The sequence below is a fragment of the Garra rufa genome, chromosome 5, assembly GCF_049309525.1.
Source record: "Garra rufa chromosome 5, GarRuf1.0, whole genome shotgun sequence".
NCBI lineage: Eukaryota > Metazoa > Chordata > Actinopteri > Cypriniformes > Cyprinidae > Garra > Garra rufa.
In genome coordinates, this window is record NC_133365.1 from 49215901 (window position 1) to 49237910 (window position 22010).

General features: G+C 38.7%; 1 protein-coding gene across 1 annotated transcript in view; it reads left to right on the forward strand.

Moving 5' to 3' along the window:
• rtn4r (reticulon 4 receptor) overlaps nucleotides 1-15931 on the forward strand; it is a 106490-nt gene extending 90559 nt beyond the window's left edge. The window contains exon 2 of the mRNA XM_073840952.1: nucleotides 13799-15931. Within this exon, the coding sequence (XP_073697053.1) occupies nucleotides 13799-15216 (1418 nt within the window). The 3' untranslated portion in view covers nucleotides 15217-15931. The remainder of the gene's footprint in view (nucleotides 1-13798) is intronic.
• The last annotated feature ends 6079 nt before the right edge of the window (nucleotides 15932-22010 follow it).

A 22010-nucleotide genomic window follows, 5' to 3' on the forward strand; every position in this document is an offset into this window, starting at 1 on the left:
CTATAAACAAAAAACAACATGGTCACGACCTCAGTGTCAACATTTCTAGTTTCTGACAGCTCTTTTTAGTCTTATTAGTCTTTAAAAAAAAAACAATACCTGAAAGTTTGGGTGAGAATAGTTTACAAGAGTGAAATTATAAACACAGCGATGCTGCAAAAGGAGACTAATAAGTAGATAAGTTTACCTGGGTAGCATGATGACGTTTAATGTTTCTGACATCCTCTTTAGTGCAATTTAGGCATACAAAGATCTACTATTTGATCTTATTAGTGGTGCTTGCCATAGGCAAAGCATCACTATTATTATCTCACATACTTATTTTTTTTCTTCCGTACAAACTTCGGCACATAACTCGTCCCGCAGTTTTTGTCTTAGAACCACGAAACGGGCGTCAAATCGTGCGGCCTATTGAGGAATGGTGTGCTATGACTTTTATAAGCGATCGGGCATACGATGATCGTACACGGGGCGAAAATTCGGCCCAAAAATCCCACAGACAACGCATTGCGGCCAACTTTGACGGGATGTAGCACCAAGTGAGAATTTCGTAGAAACACGTGATTCACCACATTTGGAGAGGCTGGCAAGCTGTGCGAGATATACCACGCAATGGGGTATAAGTTGTACCCATTGGGCGCAAGAGCCCCCCCAAAGTTGCCCCATTGACTTACTATGGTGAGGGATGGCCCATGAAAAGCATCTTTTTTTCCTACTATGGTAATTTACATAGGAATTTTGCATTGAACATAACTCTGCATCACAGTGTCATAGAGACATGGGGGGGGCGGGCTCATTTTATTTAGACAACCAATCAGACTCTCAGGAGCATCATGAAGCTGACAAGCCACGCCCTAGCAACCATTTAGAGCACCCTAGCAACTGATCCCATAGACGACCATTATAACGGCCCAGATGGATATATTTGGATCACAGTGTCATAGAGACATGGGGGTGGGCTTGTTTGACTCAGGCAGAAAACAGCCAATCATGAATCACCTTAACCTATTCCTAGCCACGCCTTAGCAACCATTATCAAGCACCCTAGCAACCCAAACCCACTCAGGCATATCTTCAGATCCGAAAGTCATAGAGACATGGGGGTTGGTTTATATCATTCATACTGACAAGTAGACTTTGGAGTATCATCACTGGCAGCTGCCAAGCCACTTCCTAGCAACTAAACAGAGTACCCTAGCAACCATTTAGCATATATCTTTGCATCAGAATATCGCATAGACACGGGAGTTGCTTCTTTTGGCTCATGCTAGCAAATAGAACTTCCGACAAATTAGTCATGCTAGCAGTGAATAGCTACATGCTAATAGTCATTAGCTAAGGGCTAAATCAGGCTAAGAACTCTATAACACTCCATAGTAAAGATCTGTGACAACTAGCAACTGCCTAGCAACACCCTAGCAACCACCCAGTTACCCTAGCAACCGCATAGCAACACCCTAGCAATCACCCCGGGTACCCTAGCAACCACCCTGGGTATCCTTCAAACTCATTTAAGCTTCCACTCTAATATTTCTAATCTAATAGCATGCTAATTATGCTAGAATCATGCTAGTAGCTTGCTAATCATGCTAGTAACATGCTAATCATGTTAGAAACATGCTAGTAACACACTAATGCTAGAAACATGTTAGTAACATTTTAGAATCATGCTAGTAACTTGTTAAACATACTAACAACATTCTATTAACATGTTAATCACGTTAGAAACGTGCTAGTAACATACTAATGCTAGAAACATGTTAGTAACATTTTAGAATCATGCTAGCAACTTGTTAAACATGCTAACAACATGCTATTAAAATGTTTATCATGATAGAAACATGCAAGTAACATAATAATGCTAGAAACATGTTAGTAACATTTTAGAATCATGCTAGTAACTTACTAATCATGCTAACAACATGTTAATAACACACTAATAATGCTAGAAACATGCTAGTGACAGGGTAATCATGCTAGAAACATGTTAGTTACATGTTAATCATGCTAGAATCATGTTAGCAACTTGACAACCATGCTAGTAACATGACAGTAACTTGCTAATAATGCTAGAAACATGCTAGTGACATGGTAATCATGCTAGAAACATGTTAGTAACATGTTAATCATAGAATAGAATAGAATTATGCTAGTAACTTGCTAATAATGCTAACAGGCTAATAACATGTTAATCATGTTAGCAACATACTAGTAACATGCTAATCATGCTAGAATCATGTTAGTAACTTGCTAGCCATGATAGTAAAATGCTAACCATGTCAGTAACATGGTAGTAATTTGCTAATCATGGTAACAACATGCTGGTAACATGATAATCATGCTAGAAACATGTTAGTAACATGTTAATCATAGAATAGAATAGAATTATGCTAGTAACTTGCTAATAATGCTAACAGGCTAATAACATGTTAATCATGTTAGCAACATACTAGTAACATGCTAATCATGCTAGAATCCTGTTAGTAACTTGCTAACCATGCTAGTAAAATGATAACCATGTCAGTAACATGGTAGTAATTTGCTAATCATGCTAACAACATGCTGGTAACATGATAATCATGTTAGAAAAATGCTAATAACACACTAATCGTGCTAGAAACATGCTAGTAGCATGCTTATCGTGCTAGAAACATGTTAGTAACATGCTTATGCTAGAAACATGTAAGCAACATGTTAGTATCATGCTAGAATCATGCTAGTAACTTGTTAATCATGCTAACAACATGCTTTAAGTTTTTAAAAGCCATTTCAAACTTTCAGACAAGGCTTTCTCAAGCCAACTTCAAAGTTCGTCTGCGAACTTTACTCATCTTGTTCATATTTTTCTTGTTCTCTGGGAAAAATGTCAATGACAATAGATATTATTTGTGTAAGCATATAATATTAAATAATATAATATCACATAATATCACATAATATCATATAATACATTATGTGACCCTGGACCACAAAACCAGTCATAAGTAGCACAGGTATTGTCACAAGGAGGGTCAGAGACGTTCGGATCCATTTGCAGCATTTATTCAACAAAACAAACACAAAGGGGCAGGCAGAAATCGTCGTCAAAAAACAGGCAGAAAGGTCGGGGCTGGCAGCGAGAATCAAACACGGGGAGGAGTCCAGGAATCAAAACACAGGGAAAACAAACTCGGGAAGAAACGCTCGGAAATAAAGACCATACGGAACAATAAGACTTCGCAAGGTGGCTGTGTGTGTGAGAAGCTTAAATGCAGTCAGTGTGATGAGGTGCAGCTGTGAGCGGTAATCAGTGCAGTGAGAAACAAGGAGCAGGTGAATGCAGTGATTAGTGCAGTGGCTTGTGGGGAATGAAGTCCATGATGTGTAGTGCAAGAGTTAATGATGACAAGACGACCAATACGTGACAGAGCCCCTCCCCAAGGAGCGGCTTCCAGACGCTCTAACCACCTAATGAAACCCGGAGGGTGGTGGAGCGGAGGCGGAACAGGGGGAGGGATGGAGGGCCAGGTCCATGTGGGGGTACTGGAACTATGAACTGAGGCAGAGCCGACGGAGGGAGAAGCCATGGCGGAGGAAGGGTTGGCTCCTGCATGGGGCCGACCGACGGAGGTGGAGCCGGTGGAGCCCGAGGGAGAACCGGAGAGTCGACGATCCTAGGTGACACCGAGGATCCGGAGGGCCAAGGCGGAACCCAAGGCTCTGGCGACCCCGGCGGAGATGGAGGTCCGGAGGTACGCAGTGGAGCCGGAGTGACAGAGGATCGAGGCTGTGCCCACGGGAGGGAGGAGGTCCACAGAGCCGGCAGGACGGAGTGACGAGGCCAGCCTCAGGACGACTGGATGGAACCAGCGGAGGCTCTGGAAGACTGGGCTGAACCAGCGGAGGCTCTGGAAGGCTGGGCGGAACCAGCGGAGACTCTGGAAGGCCGGGCGGGACCAGCGGAGACTCTGGAAGGCCGGGCGGGACCAGCGGAGACTCTGGAAGACTGGGCTGGACCAGCGGAGGCTCTGGAAGGCCGGGCTGAACCAGCGGAGACTCTGGAAGGCCGGGCGGGACCAGCGGAGACTCTGGAAGGCTGGGCGGGACCAGCGGAGACTCTGGAAGGCCGGGCGGGACCAGCGGAGACTCTGGAAGGCCGGGCGGGACCAGTGGAGGCTCTGGAAGGCCGGGCGGGACCAGTGGAGGCTCTGGAAGGCTGGGCTGAACCAGCGGAGGCTCTGGAAGGCCAGGCTGAACCAGCGGAGGCTCTGGAAGGCTGGGCTGAACCAGCGGAGATTCTGGAAGGCTGGGCTGAACCAGCGGGGACCCTGGAAGGCTGGGCTGAACCAGCGGAGGCTCTGGAAGGCCGGGCGGGACCAGCGGAGACTCTGGAAGGCCGGGCGGGACCAGCGGAGACTCTGGAAGGCCGGGCGGGACCAGCGGAGACTCTGGAAGGCCGGGCGGGACCAGCGGAGACTCTGGAAGGGCAGCCATCTTGTGCAATGGCTCTGGAAGGGTGACCATCTTGAGAGCAGACTCTGGAAGGGCAGCCATTTTGCGAACAGACTCTAGAAGGGAGGTCATCTTGTGAAAAGACTCTAGAAGGGAGGCCATCTTGCTTACAGACTTGGGCGGTTGCTCTTCTAGATCACCCACAGTTAAAGGTGAGCCAGTCATTTGAAGTGCAATGTCCAAGTAGTGTTCTAAAGCCCAATGAGGTTCATAAAGTGGCATTGAGGAGCGGAGTGGTTCAGAAAGTCCTCCATGAAAAAATATCATCAGACACAGATTATCCATAGAAGTCTGCTTAATTAATTCCACAAAGTCCATAACGTAATCCTCAATAGACCGCTCACCCTGCTTGAGACGCATGATCTGTACAGCTGAATCCATGCTGGAACCGAATAACTCCACAATAGCTGCTGGATCCTTGTAGGGCCGAAGTTTTCTGTCACAAGGAGGGTGCAGTGGCAGTGCAGTGATTAGTGCAGTGGCTTGTGGGGAATGAAGTCCATGATGTGTAGTGCAAGAGTTAATGATGACAAGACGACCAATACGTGACAGGTATATTTGTAGCAAAAGCTAAAAATACATTGTATGGGTCTAAATGATCTATTTTTCATGTTCAATGAAGATATTTTGTAAATTTCCTACCATAAATATATCAAAACTTATTTTTTGATTAGTAATATGCATTGCTAAGAACTTCATTTGGACAAATTTAAAGGTCATTTTCTAAATATTTTGAATTTTTGGCACCATCAGAATCTAGATTTTCAAATAGCTGTATCTCGGCCAAATATTGTCTTATCCTAACAAACCATACATTAATGAAAATTTTATTTATTCAGCTTATTTATTCAGATGATGTACAAATCTCAATTTCAAAAAATTGACTCTTATGACTGGTTTTGTGTTCCAGTGTCACATATAATATAATATATCTATATTTTTTCCCCCCAAGTCTTGAACATTAGAAATTAAAGCAGCAGCAATGTAGCAAATTAATTGAATGTACTTTACTGAGCTGTAATTTTCAATTAGTAAAAGTCATAAAATCTCAATCCAGGTATTCACTCCAGTCTCTAAAATGAGTCATTTCACTTAAATGTGTTGTCTAGTGCTGTACGTCAACACTTAGACTAAGTCTCGATCACTTTTTTTCTTTCTCTCTACATCTAAACTTGGCACTCGATATTAATTGGTACTTAAATTCTGCGGTTAATTGGCCTTCAGAAAGCTCACAACGAAGCGGAACCAGTGGGTGCTAAAGAGGCTGAGAAGAAATGTGGTGAATTTATTTTTATATTTAGCTCCATGATTAAGATGTTGGCACTGTCGCTCATTTGTTTATTCAGAGGTAATGAGTCTAATTAATGTCAACTATACGGAAATGAGTAATGCCGTATATTCATGTAATGCAGAAAATGGCGCTGACGGGGAATGAATTGGCGGCAACTCAGATGCCCGCAAAACCTGTCAATGCAGTCCTAGGGCGGCTGGTTGCCAAAGCATTTTTTATGCATTTGCTAAGGTGTTCAGGCTGGTTGTCATGGTGTTGCTAGGATGTTCTGGGTGAATGCTTGCCCAAGTCAAAAGAGCCCACCCATAAGTCACTCTTGTTTTCAATAAAGATGCATTTACTTAAGAAGCAAAACTGCTAAAGATATGACAATTCTCACATGCATCTAACACAATTTAGTGGGGTTTAAGCTGAAATCACAACAAAAACAAAATCTGATAAATAAAAATCTTACAATTATAATTTTGTTTAAATTACAATTATAGCTAGTATTTATAATTGGTATTCACTCTCAGAAAAAAGGTACAAAAGCTGTCACCTTTTCAAAAGGTACATATTTGTACCTTATTTACCCCTAAAGGGTGCATTTTAGTACCTTAAAGGTACATATTTGTACCTATATTGTGCTTATTAATACCCAAATGGTACATTTTAGTACCTTTTGAAAAGGTACTTCCCCAGTGACAGCTTTTGTACCTTTTTTTCTGAGAGTGAATACTAGTACTAGTGTACTAGTATTTATTATTATTATTTACAATACTGAACCAACATTATCTTGTTTTAAGGATTGTTTAATAGAAAATAAAATAAAAACACTGATTAAAAAAAAAAAAATGTTTCCGGTATATAGGTCATACAGTTTCTACCCATTTTCATTGTCCACATCAAAGTCTGATCAGTTTGAAGTTACATGATTTAAGGCATCATTCATGTTGGTAGTACAAACAGAGCAGTACCAATGTTATCTACCTTGTCTCAAGACGAAAACGTATTTGTGGGAACTTTTCACTGCCCATATCAGTGAAGTACATATCACTGCACTTTCCAACAGACACAGTTATGCAGTTATGATTACAGCTACATATGTTTCGCTTTCCGGACGTAACAAGGATGGTTGTCATGGTGTTGCTAGAATGTTTCAGTGAAGTTTCCTAAGTCAAAAAAGCCCAACCCATAAGTCACATGGTGTTTGCACTCTTGTTTTTAATACAAATGCATTTACTTAAGAAGCAAAACTGCAAAAGATATGACTCTTTCTTACCATTGGTGTTTTTATGCATACATGTAACAAAATTTAGGTTAAGGCCTCAATCAAAACAAAGCCAACAAATTTTTCTAAATAAAAATGTTAATTATTGAAAGAAATCATTAATAATTAGTATTACACTCTGATATGTTTAGCTTTCTGGACGTGACAAGCTTGCTCGGTAGCTCAGCCGGCACGGAACTGGACTTAGGGTGTGAAATCCTAGGGTACAAATCCCGTCAAAAACATGACTTACGATGAAAGAGCTGAAAGATTAGAAATCGAAAAACAAGCGAAAACGGCATGCTTGGAATTGCGTTTTTATGTCACATTATTTTACTCCATTATTCCACTCAACAGACATTTAGTCAGAACTGCGGTGCCACATACAAACCCAATGTCACATAAAATGCACCTATGTACGTTCGTCTGTTCCGGAGAAAAAAACAAACACTCTTTTAGCGCCACCTAGTGGACATTTCACATCGAATATGTCAAGAAACGTACATGGTGGAGCGTATTTCACGTCTTGTGAAAAAGTTCCCAGAGGTACGTTTTCGTCATGAGACCAGGTTGAATGATATTTAAAGGGATAGTTGAACCAAAAATGAAAATTCTGTTATTATTTACTCAGCCTCAAGTTGAGTTTCTTTCTTCTGCTGAACACAAAAGTAGAAATCAACTAAACAGTTGATGGTAGCATTGACTTCTGTATTTATTTATTTTTAGGGATGCAACTTGGGGCTTATTGCTTTAATATAAAATAATTTTATTTGAAGTGTCATGTTTTTTTATTTTATTTTATTTTTTTATTCAAGTGAGCTATAGATTCTGACCTTTAAATCAAAACGGTCATGATTCGACTTTATTTAATCAGAAACATAGTCTAAATGATATTTATGTAATTTACTTTTATTTTATTAGAAGTAGGCCTACAGCGCCCCCCTGAAGAATTAAAACTTCTTACCGAACGGGCATTAGGACCAAAACTTGGTTTCAAGAATCAGCCACACTGCTGACCTGTGTTCAACAGAAGAAAGAAATTTCAGGCCGAGTAAATGATATTTTTTATGTTTGGGTGAACCATCCCTTTAAGTACTGATGATTTCGTTTTATAGTTTGTTAATATTTTGAATTAGATTTAATTTGAACATTTATTTTCTATTTTTGTCATGTTTTGAGCGAAATGTTGGGTTTTTACAAATATTTGTGATTATATATTTAGATAAGTATACTAACGTTGTGCAGGACAAGCTACGTTCCATTAAAGTTTACAATTTGCAGTTAGGAGTTTGTTAAATCCATCCACTCCATGTCCAAAACACCCCTGTTGGTCTCATGACAGCTGCTGCTATTACTTGTCAAACCCACTTGTACGCTTGAGATAAAAATGGTGTAAATTTCGTTTACATGCTCTCCATATGCCAGAGACATATGCAAATGTGCTAAGTCAGGGATTGCCACTTGTCCCTGCTGCCTCTCTCTCTCTCTCTCTCTCTCTCTCTGCACAATTATCCCAAGCCCTTGTTCAGTATTCTGTCTCCTTTTGTTTTCCATACAAATAATTCAATTAGACAGCGGAGAAGTGTCCTTGATTTCGCCTCCCTGTTTATCAATGGTTTATTCGCTCTCCCGTGGCGTCTTTTATATCAGGATGAGAGCTTTTCACACAAGTGGAGAGACAAGCAGCAATCAGTGCATTTTATGCAAAGCTGAAAACAGCATTCGGCTTGTCAGGTTTGCAAGAGGGTGGTCCTCAGCACGTCGAATGGCGTGCTGCTAATAAGCTCGTCATCTGAGAACGCAGCTCGGCTTCTCTGCAAAACGAGTAAGCGGTCGGCTGGAGCGCCGGCGCTATTATGAGGGATTCTCTTGAGTTTCGAAAAATACCAGAGGTAATGCAAAACTAATAGGTGGGTAAACAGTTTGAGAATGGTGCTGTTTAGATTGTGGGCTGCAATGCAATAACCTTTTATGAAATGGCCTGTTGTTTCGATGGCACGACAGGATACGGGCATCCCCTTGACAGAAAAGGAGAAAAAGAGAAGTATAAAAAGGCAAAGCGAGGCTCCTTACTGGGATTAGAGAAAGGAGAGGCATGACTGGCATACTGATGGAGACGAGGTAGAAAAACATTGAGTGCTCGTATGTAGTCAGTGTCTGCCAAATGGCCTTTACAGTGAAGGGCGCCCGGCAATAAAGGACACAGCGATGTGACTGTCCAGGGGACGAGACAATGCACTGAAATAATTGGAGGATGGCGTATGACATTTTGAGTAGCTTTACTCAGCACTAAACAGATGAAAGACACCGAGGAACCGCAAGGTTAGCATGGTCGGCTACGGATGAAAAAAAGGCAGCTTTGAAAGCGGGTCTCCGCCGTGCATTGTGTGGGTGGGGATAGTCCGCTAATGACTAGAAGATAAAACAGGAGGTCTGGTAGATTCGTGAAGCCTAACGTTTCAAAGCGCGGCGATGGAATATTTTTATCGGCAGAGAGGGTGAAAGAGAAGCGCTGTGAAGCAGAAAGACAGAGAGGAAGGCTGACAGCTCACTGGTGGAAGATGACAGGAGCGGCAGAGGGAGAGGGAGGATATTTGAGGGAAAGTGTAACACAGGGATGCTGTCAAGCCTCAAGCAAGCTCCATTTAATAAGCTGCAAGATTGAGGGACGGAGAAGGATTCAGGGAGCCGCGCAGGAGCATCCACGGGCTCCTCTGCCTTCTGTATGTGCACGTGAAAATCTTGCACATGGGCCTGATTATGTAAACATGACGGCTAATGAAACAATTGGTGGATGGTCACAAGATATTGAGCTATTGTCAGTCCATCATATAGACAGATATATAGATTGATGTCATTCTATCTATTGTTCTGTTTCGCCATCCATCTATCGTTCTGTTGTTCTGTCAGTCTATCCATCCGTCCATCCAGATGGAGGGATGACGGGATGAAGGGATGGAGGGATAGATATATAGACAAACATAGATTATCTAAAGAGTCAGTCCATTGTCTGGATAGACAGATAAGATGAATGGATGGATGGATAGATCATTCTATCATTCTTTATGTCACTCCATCCATCCATCATCTATCTATTATTCTATCGCTCCATTCATCCATCCATCATCAACCTATCGTTCTGTCGCTCTATCAATCCATCCATCCATCGTTCTATCCATTTGTCCATCTATCATCTATCATTCTGTCACTCAATCCATCCATCCATCATCAATCTATCGTTTTCTATTGTTCTATCATTCTATCTATTGTTCTGTCGCTCCATCCATTCATCTATCTATTGTTCTGTCGCTCCATCCATCCATCCATCTATTGTTCTGTCGCTCCATCCATCCATCCATCTATTGTTCTGTCGCTCCATCCATCTATCCATCCATCCATCCATCCATCCATCTATCTATTGTTCTATCTATTGTTCTGTCACTCCATCCATCCACATATCCATCCATCCATCTATCTATCTATCCATCTGCGGCACACATATCTATCTATCTATCTATCTATCTATCTATCTATCTATCTATCTATCTATCTATCCATCCATCCATCCGCGGCACACATATCTATCTATCTATCTATCTATCTATCTATCTATCCATCCATCCATCCATCTGCGGCACACATATCTATCTATCTATCTATCTATCTATCTATCTATCTATCTATCTATCTATCTATCTATCTATCTATCTATCTATCTATCTATCGTTCTGTCCATCCATCCATACATCCATCCATCCATCCATCGTTCTGTCGCTCCATCCATCCATCCATCTATTGTTCTCTCTATCGTTCTATCCATCCATCTATCTATCTATCCATCCATCCATCCATCCATCCATCCATCCATCCATCTGCGGCACACATCTATCTATCTATCTATCTATCTATCTATCTATCTATCTATCTATCTATCTATCTATCTATCTATCTATCTATCTATCTATCTATCTATCTATCTATCTATCTATCTATCTATCTATCTATCGTTCTGTCCATCCATCCATCCATCCATACATCCATCCATCCATCGTTCTGTCGCTCCATCCATCCATCCATCTATTGTTCTCTCTATCGTTCTATCGCTCTGTCGCTCCATCCATCCACATATCCATCCATCTATTGTTCTGTCGCTCCATCCATCAATCTATCCATTGTTCTATCTATCATTCTATTATTCCGTTGCTCCATCTATCATCTATCTATCTATCTATCTATCTATCTATCTATCTATCTATCTATCTATCTATCTATCTATCTATCTATCTATCTATCTATCGTTCTGTTGCTCCATCCATCCATCCATCTATTGTTCTGTCGCTCCATCCATCCAGCTTTTGTTCTGTCGCTCCATCCATCTATCTATTTATTGTTCTGTCGTTCTGTCACTCCATCCATAAATCCTTCCATCTATCTATCTCAATAGTTGGTCTATCATCTGGACAGACAGACTATTCATCTAGGAAAAGCAGACATTATCTATCTACAGTATGTTCTCGCTCGTTCTTGCTCACTCTTTTTTCTCACTCTCTATCTCAATGTCTATCTATCTTCCTAAGGATGAACAGATGAATAGCAGTTGATATTCTCTGAAGGCTTCTAGACTTCAGATGTTGAGGATTGTCTACATGTGAAGCTTGAATTGTCCAGAGATGAATGTTTCTCTGCATCAGTCTCTCAGATGATAGTGATAGATAGATGTTTTATCATCTGGTCTCCTACATAATGGCTGGCTTCAAGAAAGACTGAATAAAAATCATTTCTTATCTGAGTGCCTCCTGTAGATAAACCCACCCTCAAACACATATGTGCCACATCCACACACACAGACCACTGGGCTTCAGATCAGAGATGAGAGGAGGCCATCTTATCTGTAACACTCCAGAACCACTTCAAGCATGTTCACACTTGCTACACTCCCATGAGAGTCAGATCCAACATCCTGAGTCCTTCCCCTGGTCCCATCTCACCCAACCACGCATCTAACACCCACAGCACACTTATCTTCCTCTGGACAGACTGAATGTCAACCCTTTACTCCATGCTGGCTGGAATGTGATTAGCTCCATCGTTGCTATTAGCACTAGCTAATTTTGTTCAAGGCTCCCTCCAATGTTTCATTTATCGGTGCTCTCAATTGGCTGGCTTTTCTCGCTTGCGTTGGCTGATGGATGGGAATGGATCCCGCGGCACACATTTTTGACTGTAGCATTCACACATGCAGGCACAAGTACAGACAGGTCGTGCACTCACAGGCAGGCAGCCATTTTAGAGTTGTTTAATGTATATAAGAGCACATTTGGTTGCGGTGACTGAATTAAATGTTTTAACTCTTTTTAAATGGATTATAAATTTACATTTGTATTTTTTAAAGGTGAAATCTTTTCCTGGAGAGATTTACTATCATTTCTTTACAATGTGCATGATTTTTTTCTTCCCCAGATGGACAGATATGTGTGACCCTGGACCACAAAACCAGTCATACAGGGCTTTTATTTAATTTAGATTTATGCATTATCTGAAAGCTGAATATATAAGCTGTCCATTGATGGACAACATTTGTCTGAGATACAACTATCTGAAAATCAGGAATCTGTGGGTGCAAAAAAAAAAAAAAAATCAGAATACTGATAAAATCACCTTTAAAGTTGTCCAAATTAAGTTCTTAGCAATGCACATTACTAATCAAAAATTAAGTTTTGATATATTTATGGAAGGAAATTTACGAAATATCTTCATGGAACATGATCTTTACTTAATATCCTAATGATTTTTGGCATAAAAGAAAAATCGATAATTTTGACCCATACAATATATAATTGGCTATTGCTACAAATATATCTGTGCTACTTATGACTGCTTTTGTGGTCCAGGGTCACATACAGTATATAAAACAATATTGTAATAAATGAGTGATATTATAAAAATAACATGCTGATTCTTAATAAAATATAAAAATATGTAAAAATGTGTGATTATTAATAAAAAAATATTTTTAAATGATCATTGTACTAAGGCAAAGCAAACAATGTAAATGTTAACCCATACTAACACATTGTAAATGTCATTTTAAGAAATTTATTTTAGATTTAAACTGATTTGTCAGTTAGCCACTTAAAAAGGTTTTTTTTCAAGTAAAACAAAATATTTTTGTTGTTTCTGTTAACCAAAGCTGCATTAATAATTTTAAAAAACTGTTTATTTTATTTTTTTAGCCTGAAAACTGCATATTTGTGTGTATGCGTGTATATGAGCAATATCACATAAATAGCAGTGCAATATGGCTGTATATCGGCACAGCTGTTATTTTCATACCAATGCTCATTAACAAACCGCTTATTTGTAGTGTAAACAAGTACATTCTCGTCTAAAAAACTCTTAAAACTACATTCCATGACCCCAAAACATTATTATTTATACAATTATAGTGGATTTGGGCATTCGCCATGACACTCAATAAAATATCACACTCCTCTCAACTAATCAGATTCGATGACCAGAAGGAACTGTTGTGTCTATTTGAGTGTTGTGTGTTTTTGTTACATAAAAGGTTAATAAAAAAATGCATTTAAAGTGTATTTTTAAAAATGTGTTACATAATCACAATTAGACATTCATATTTTCCAGCTCATGTAAAATTGCTCAGGAGAGCAACAGATTCAACAACATGAAATCGTGTCTCCTGCCAAATAAAGTAGCTGCTGTCTTGACCTTGAACTGACCCCTTGGCTTTTGTGTCTTCTCAACAGGTGGTCGCCTCCTCTGCCTAGTGTTATGGCTTAACCTGGTGCCAGTGATGAACGGCTGCCCGGCCAAGTGCGTGTGCTACAGCGAGCCGAGGCCAACGGTGGCCTGTCAACAGCAGGGTCTGTTCTCCATTCCCACCGAGATCCCCGTCCGTAGCCAGCGAATATTCCTCCAGAGCAACAAACTGACAGTGGTCCGATCAACCAGCTTTAGCTCAGTGCATAACCTCACCGTCCTGTGGATGTACTCGAATAACATCAGCCATATTGAGGCGGGGGCCTTTTACGGGCTGGAGAGACTGGAAGAGTTAGACATCGGCGACAACAGCAACCTTCGCATCATCAGCCCCACCGCGTTTCGGGGTCTGACCAAGCTGCATACCCTTCACCTGCACAGGTGCGGGCTGTCCGAGCTCCCGGTGGGAGTCTTCCGAGGACTCTTCTCGCTTCAGTATCTCTACCTGCAGGATAATAACCTTCTGGCTCTGCACGAAGACACTTTCCTGGACCTGGCCAATCTCACCTACCTATTCTTACATAACAACAAGATCAAGGTGGTGACCGATCACATGCTGCGTGGTCTCATCAACCTTGACCGTTTGCTTCTGCACCAGAACCGGATCGTACACGTGCAACAGCGGGCGTTCAATGACCTGGGCAAGTTGACCACCTTGTTTCTCTTTTTCAACAACCTCACGATGTTGACCGGAGAGGCCATGAACCCGCTGGTGTCCCTTCAGTACCTGAGGCTCAACGGGAACCAATGGATTTGTGACTGTCGAGCCAGGCCACTGTGGGACTGGTTCAAACGCTTCAAAGGCTCCAGCTCCGAGTTGGAGTGCCACCTTCCGACCTCTCTAAATGGGAAGGATCTTAAGCGACTGAAAAGTGACGATTTGGAAGGATGCGTGGACTCTCCGTCGCAGGTTCAAACCAGCGTCTTCAACACCAAGGCACGCTCCGGGAAGTTCCTCTCGCTTGATGATCCTCTTGTCGAAAGCATTCCCAGGTGCTGTCTTTCGGATAACGACAAATCCTCCATTATCTCCAGTAAGTCCCTCCCGGATCCTTCATCCTACAACAGCCGGCAGATCACCAACAATCCCCTTAAAGAGAAGGAGAACATCTCCAAGACCAAGTTTCGGGAGGTGGAGCGAACGAAAAACGACACGCGTAACAAGCAGAGCCTCAACGACGGTCCTCTGGGAACCATGTCCAACAATCTCGACCAGACCTTGGACAAAATCAACCCAGATCTTCTGGACAATCTGGAACCTTCTACAGCGCCAACCAGAAAGAAAAAAAAGTGCTCGAAAAAGCCCAAATCAGACCAGTATTGTCTAAAGGCTCACGGATCCACCGTTCAAGTATTGGCTGTTTTCTTTCTCCCCTTGTTCTGGTTGTCTCTGGCTTTGTCCTAGTTCATACTCTCGTCCATCAGTTTGCTCTTGACAATGACACAAAATACCTGCAGTAGCCTACATGGACAGGCAAAAGACGATGAGAAGGGGGTTACGCGTTGCCCCGCATGGTTGAGAATAAGTTGTAATGCTAAAGACGCATTAAAAGAAATGGATGCCTTTACAGAATACATGAGATCTAATGTATATAAAACTCGGTGCCCAAATGTTTGTTCTATGTACTTTTAATGTGCTGTGTTTAAGCAACACTGCGGAGAGTTCCCTATTCCCACATCACCTCCAAAACACGTTGATCAGAAAGTGACTATTGTAGATGAACCACTAAAAAAAAAAAAGAGAAAAAAAAAATCCTTAAATCATGACTAAACTAAACCAGAGCGCCAAAAGCACCCAGGAATGTTGCCGATGAGAAACCGAAGGGGAGTGACATGATTTTTCTTTCCCCCCCCCAATATATATTTTTTTCTTTTAAAAGTGATACATTTGTTCAATGCTGTTTTTTATGTTTCTAAGTATTTCAGTAAAGACAAATGTTTAACTCTCCCCAAATACGTGCTATGTTCTGTTTGCGTCATGACACACACTGCAGGTGGCATCTTGGGAAGGAATGCTGTCTATTTGTTCACTGAAATTGCGATGGAATCATAGATATGCATTTTATTTTGCTGGTGTACAAGCATAAATATATGACAAATAAAATATCTCATTTTTTACAGATGGCTTCTCATGTGACTTACACTATATTACATATAGCATTGTAGATTTATTGCATTTAATATTTTTAACAAATTCAGAGACTAAGTGAAACCATGAAACCCAAAGGACTTGAATGTCTATTTTGTGTATACTCCATTAGGATTGAAACCTCAAAGGCACACATTTCTGCTCATTAATGAACTTTAACATAATCACTAATGATTCATCCATGTGTGAAGCTCAGAAATTCACAACTTGAAGCTTGCCAAAACAACCAGACATCTTTCATAACCAAATTAATGAATGTGACACTGCCTGAATTTGAGAGTACTCCTCGTAGTAAAGGTTTCTTCCACTTGGCATTCACCATTAAGGACTTTAAATATATCATTTGAGACAAATGTGTGTGTGTTTTGAGGAAATGGTGATTAACAATAACAATAAAATGCACATTCACATCCTTAGGCTATGTTTGACACCACTAAAGGTTAACCGTTTGTCAGTCTGAATTTAATGTAATTAGAAGAAAAAAAAAAAAAAACAATAATGCAGTTCATTAATGTTCTACTAAAAGCTCTAAATTTATAAAACATCATTACTAGTTTATTCTTAACTTACATTCACATTTTGCATTTACATTTATTCAGCACAAGCTTTTATCTAATGTGACTTGTACAAAAGAGGAACTAATTAAGAGTAAATAGGAAAACATTCTAAATTGTATTAAAAAAAATCTTTTATGACATATTAGAAATAATTAGCATACTGAAAGAAGATTAAATGCTAATTTAAAAATTAATGTCAAAATAGTTTATTATGTTAATGGAACCAAATGATATACATGGTCCTGATATTAAAAGGATGCCACAGAACCCCACTTTCACATATATACAGTTGAGGTAAAAAGTTTACATCCCTGTTTCAGAATCTGCAAAATGTTAATTATTTTACCAAAATAAAAAGAGGGATCGTACAAAATGCATATTCTTGTTTATTTAGTACTGACCTGAATAAGATTTTTACATACTGTAAAAAAGTTTTATGTAAAGTCGACAAGAAAATGATAGTTGAATAATAGTTGAATTTATAAAAATGTTTGAAAGTTTATATTCTCTTGATTCTTAATACTGCATTGTTACATGAATGATCCATAGCTGTTTTTTTTTTTGTTTTGTTTAGTGATAGTTGTTCATGAGTCACTTGTTTGTCCTGAACAGTTAAACTGCCTGCTGTTCTTCATAAAAATCCTTAAGGTCCTACAAATTCTTAGGTTTTCCCAGCATTTTTGTGTATTTAAACCCTTTCCAACAATGACTGTATGATATTGAGATCCATCTTTTTACACTGAGGACAACTGAGGGACTCATATGCAACTATTATAGAAGTTTCAAACGCTCACTGATTCTCGCAGAAGGAAAAACCATGCACTTTTTGAATGTGAAGATCAAGGTAAACTTATTTTTTTTTCTGGAAAACATGTATGTATCTTCTGTAGCTGGCAGTACTAAATGAAAAAAATATGATATTTAGGAAAAATACGAAAAATGTACACATTACTTATTACCACTTACTTATTCATCTAAAATAGAGTCCTTGCACCACTTTAGACTGGAAATGTCATGTGAATGAACAACCTCTAATCTGTAGTATACACTGACAAGCGCTCAAGTATGGGTCATAGACGATCACACTGTAGGAATCCATGTTCTGTCCTCTCCCATAAACAGATGGCGGCCCGTGCTGGGATTGTTTGCGGATGATGACCCATTGCTTTGTCAAATCTGGCCGGCGCTCAAGTCCTCGTCCACTGCCTTCAACTACTCGTGCGCTGCAGGAGTCTGGCAGAAGAGAGCGAGGCACACTTCAGTAGGGAGAGCTTTAGCCAGCAGTCGTATGTTAAACTAAACACAGTCCTGTCCGCTCACTTACGTCCCGTCTACACTGCTAGAGACACGGTAAAATGAGAACGCTCAGGTTTTAATCAATGAAGGCATCTATAACATGCACGATAAATGTGGAGCAATGAACAAGCTTTGTTGGTTATAATAAGAATGGTCTTAGATTGCTGTGCTGTGATCTATCTATCTATGCATCCATCTCTCTATTTTTTAATTATTTTTTTCATAAATAATTTTCCCCCAAGATAGATAGATTTTTGTTTTTATTATTTATTAATAAACATCTATCTATCTATCTATCTATCTATCTATCTATCTATCTATCTATCTATCTATCTATCTATCTATCTATCTATCTATCTATCTATCAAATATTTTAATAAATAATTTTTCCCCAAGATAGATAAATAGATAGATTTGTTTTTATTACTTATTAATAAACATTTATTATCATTAATATTACTATTATTATTATTTATTTATTTAGAGCTATCTATCTATCTATATTTTCCCAGATAGATAGATCTAAACAAATAATACTAATAATAAATGTTTATTAATAAATAATAAAAACAAAAATCTATTTGCTTTATGAATAACCATTATTATTATTATTATTATTATTATTATTATTATTATTGTTAATATCATATCTATCTATCTATCTATCTATCTATCTATCTATCTATCTATCTATCTATCTATCTATCTATCTATCTATCTATCTATCTATCAATTTTTGTTAATAAATATTTTTTCCCAAAGATAAATAGATAGATTTTTATTATTTATTAATAAACATTTATTATTATTAATATTACTATTATTATTATTTATTTACATCTATCTTTTTTTATTTTCCCAGATTTTTTATTATTATTATTATTTATTATTATTTATCTATCCATCTATCCATATTTTATTTTAGTTGACAATTTTTAGTTCCTTCCCTGATTTTTGTTCATTTTATGTTTTAACTGAAACTTAACATTACATGCAACATTCTTTAGGTTAGCATTGGGAAATTTGAACTTTCTTCTACATATTTACATCTAAGCAAACTTGCATTCATATTCAGAATAAACTGAAGAACTTCTTTTTATCTAAAGAAAATACTGACCAGGGATGAACAACCAGGGAGAGTGAATTATTGTGATAACACATTTAGCCCTACTGAATACAGGCCGAATGCTAGATAATAATGTTAAAATAGTCAATGTATTAAGGTTAAAGTGAACCATGTCACATGATATACTGTACACGGTACATCCACTCACACAGCATTATCTGAAACTCAATCCTAAAACGTTGATATTTAAGAGATCCTCCAGCGCTTTCACTCAACTTCAACAACATAAGAACCCCATGAGACAAACTCCACAGGTTAAAGCAAAAAATAGACGTCTTAAAAACGCATCGACTTACGTTGAGCGAGGGCTGTCTGGGGAACGGTCTGAGGCCTCGTTTGATGTGCTTTCTCTATTGTTTTTAAGAGTTAAAGGTCACTGGTTTTGCAGTCACCTGTTCAGGCCAACTGACATTCAAAGTTGTTCATAGCTTGTGGCTTTAAATGAAATCCCAGAGTAAAAACCATCCATCCCTTATCGGAAAAAAAGGCCCTGCGCTGTCACTACAGAGAATTCACATCTTTCTGCAAGGTTTCTGGGTCTTCAGAAATGACATCAAAGTCCACATTTAACCTTTATCGGCGCAGGAAAAACGATGGGCTGGAATATTGTGTATGAGGCTTATGACGGCCGTCTTCGCGGCGTGATAAGAAGGAAAGCGGTAAGTGATGACACCGGGGAGGGGGAAGTGTCGCTGTCATAATGTGCAGTGGTAATTATCAGTCTTACTCTCTCCGGGCGCCGAGCCGAGCTCCCCGACATGCCGAGGAGCCGCTGTATTTACATCATCTGCCCCAGGCATCTGCCGCAGCCTTGCGAGAGTATGAAATTGAGTTTATTTACGCCACCCACTCTTAGTACCGCACAATATCACTCATCACGATTCTCTGCAGGAAAATCACACACGCGGCGGGCAGACGAGAGTCCAACAATCAGACGTGCTTTATGTGTTTAGATTGGATTGTGATGTAAATGACGCTCGTTTGATGTCTTTTAATCAACTTCTGCTGTTAACCTGCAGCCTGCTTTTGAACACGGTAATAGAAACGGCTGTAGAGAGTGAAGGCGTCATTGTGGTCTCTTTTGGAATAAGACTACTGGGGGTGTGTTATGCATTGAAGTCATAAAGGAAAAATATTTGATTTGCAATTTATTTGCATTATACGGAGCACCTAAGGGGACATGGTGATGGACAAAAATGCAGCGGAAGTAAAAATAATGCTTTCCCCACACGTAAAAGTTATGCATTCTCACAATCTCTCACAAAAGTTTTTCATTCCCCCCGAGAAATTTCAAATTCTCTTGCACTTGTATTTTTTGCAAATGTTCCTCAAAATTAAACTAATTCAAAATATTTGCAGGCAAATGTAAAAACATTAAAATGTAGTTTTTCATCCCAGTTTACATTAAAAGTTTTGCTAAAATACACAAAGTTTCTCAGGAAAATGCTTAACTTTTTGCAAACGACTTAAAAGCTTCCTATAGGAATGCTATTTTTTTTGTGAGCAAATGCAAAACTATTTAACTCCTTAACCGTCACTCCCATTTTTGAACATGGATGTGAAAATACAGTATCAAAAACATTTTGTAATATGATTTTGATGTACTTTTTCCATGTTAATGCAATGTCTGATTTTAAAATGGTTTTCAAAGGATGAATTTTGAGATTTTAAGTTTTCAACTGATAGACAATTTCTTATAATTTCTAAAGTGTGATAGGGAAAAAGGCAATGAGGAAGACGGTTTGTGAGGTTAAATTTAGTAGCATTACCATTACATATATTGTGGGAAAAAACAGTCATTGTTTAGGTGCAAATGGAGTCAAAGCCTGACCATAAGTCTGACCATGTTCAGATTCAAAGCAAACAGTAAGATGATTAAAGACGTGTGTCATGGGACAATAAAAAAAAAAAATATTTGCATGAAAAAAATAACAATAGAAAAACAAAATAAATTATAATAATAATCACATTAAAAAAAAAAAAAACTTTACTTTCTGTTGGCAATTTCTCAGCCAAATTTGAAGTGCTTATTATTAGAATAATTATATATACAGTTATAAACTATGGATGTAAGGATATCAAAATCTCATGATAAGATAATATCACTATACATTGATAAAAATTATTTTATCAATGTATAGTGAAATCAATGTATACAGAAAAACAAATGTAATTTTTACATTAATTTAGTTCAGGCAAGAATTTAAAAAAAGAGTAAATTCAATATTAGTACTCAATTTAAGCTTGTAGAATTTAAAATTGTAACTTTTGTTACACTTATTTACAATGTTTTTTACAATGTTGTTTGGTTAAGTAACTTGCTGTTTTGTAACATATAGAGTTCATTTTCTACTCAAAATGACCCATTCATACTCAAAAACTATTCACTGATTGTTACCGTCATTGTGTAACATAAGTATTAAGGTCTCTGTGTTAATTTGGTTAATAACTACATTGAGTCAACATATAACCTTAAAAACAATAAAGAGCTGTCTACTTGATTACATACATGTTTGTAAGCATTGAACCGCATGCTTTAATTGCCTTTTTTTAGTGCTGTGATGTTTGAGTAAAGTTTACAAACCGTGGCTGAGTGAAATGTACTTGAGGACTGCAGAGTAAACTTAAAATAATTAAATAGAAATTACTCATCAAACTCTAACTACACATTAAATTGACTTTTGCACTGCAAAATAAATAAAAATGAATATGTCATGGGTATATTATTTTTGCTTTTCACTACAATAGGAAAATTACAATAGTTCTTTCCTAATTTCTACTTAAAAGAGATATTTTGAATATGGACTGCAGTAATGCAATTCATACTGCACTTTTCAGCTTTTAATTTTACGGAAAAGGCAGTAAAGCTTTTATTTTACCGAAAAACTCCAGCTTCAGTGAAAACAGGTTTACGAACAACGGTCTCAATACAAATCTAGTGAAATGCTGTAATCACCTGCTGAGAAAATAAAGCATAACTGGTGGCCGTTGCATTCCCAAACGTGCACTAAACTCACAGTACATGCAATAAATGAGTTCACTGCATTCACTGTGAACGGAGCCGTTCTGAG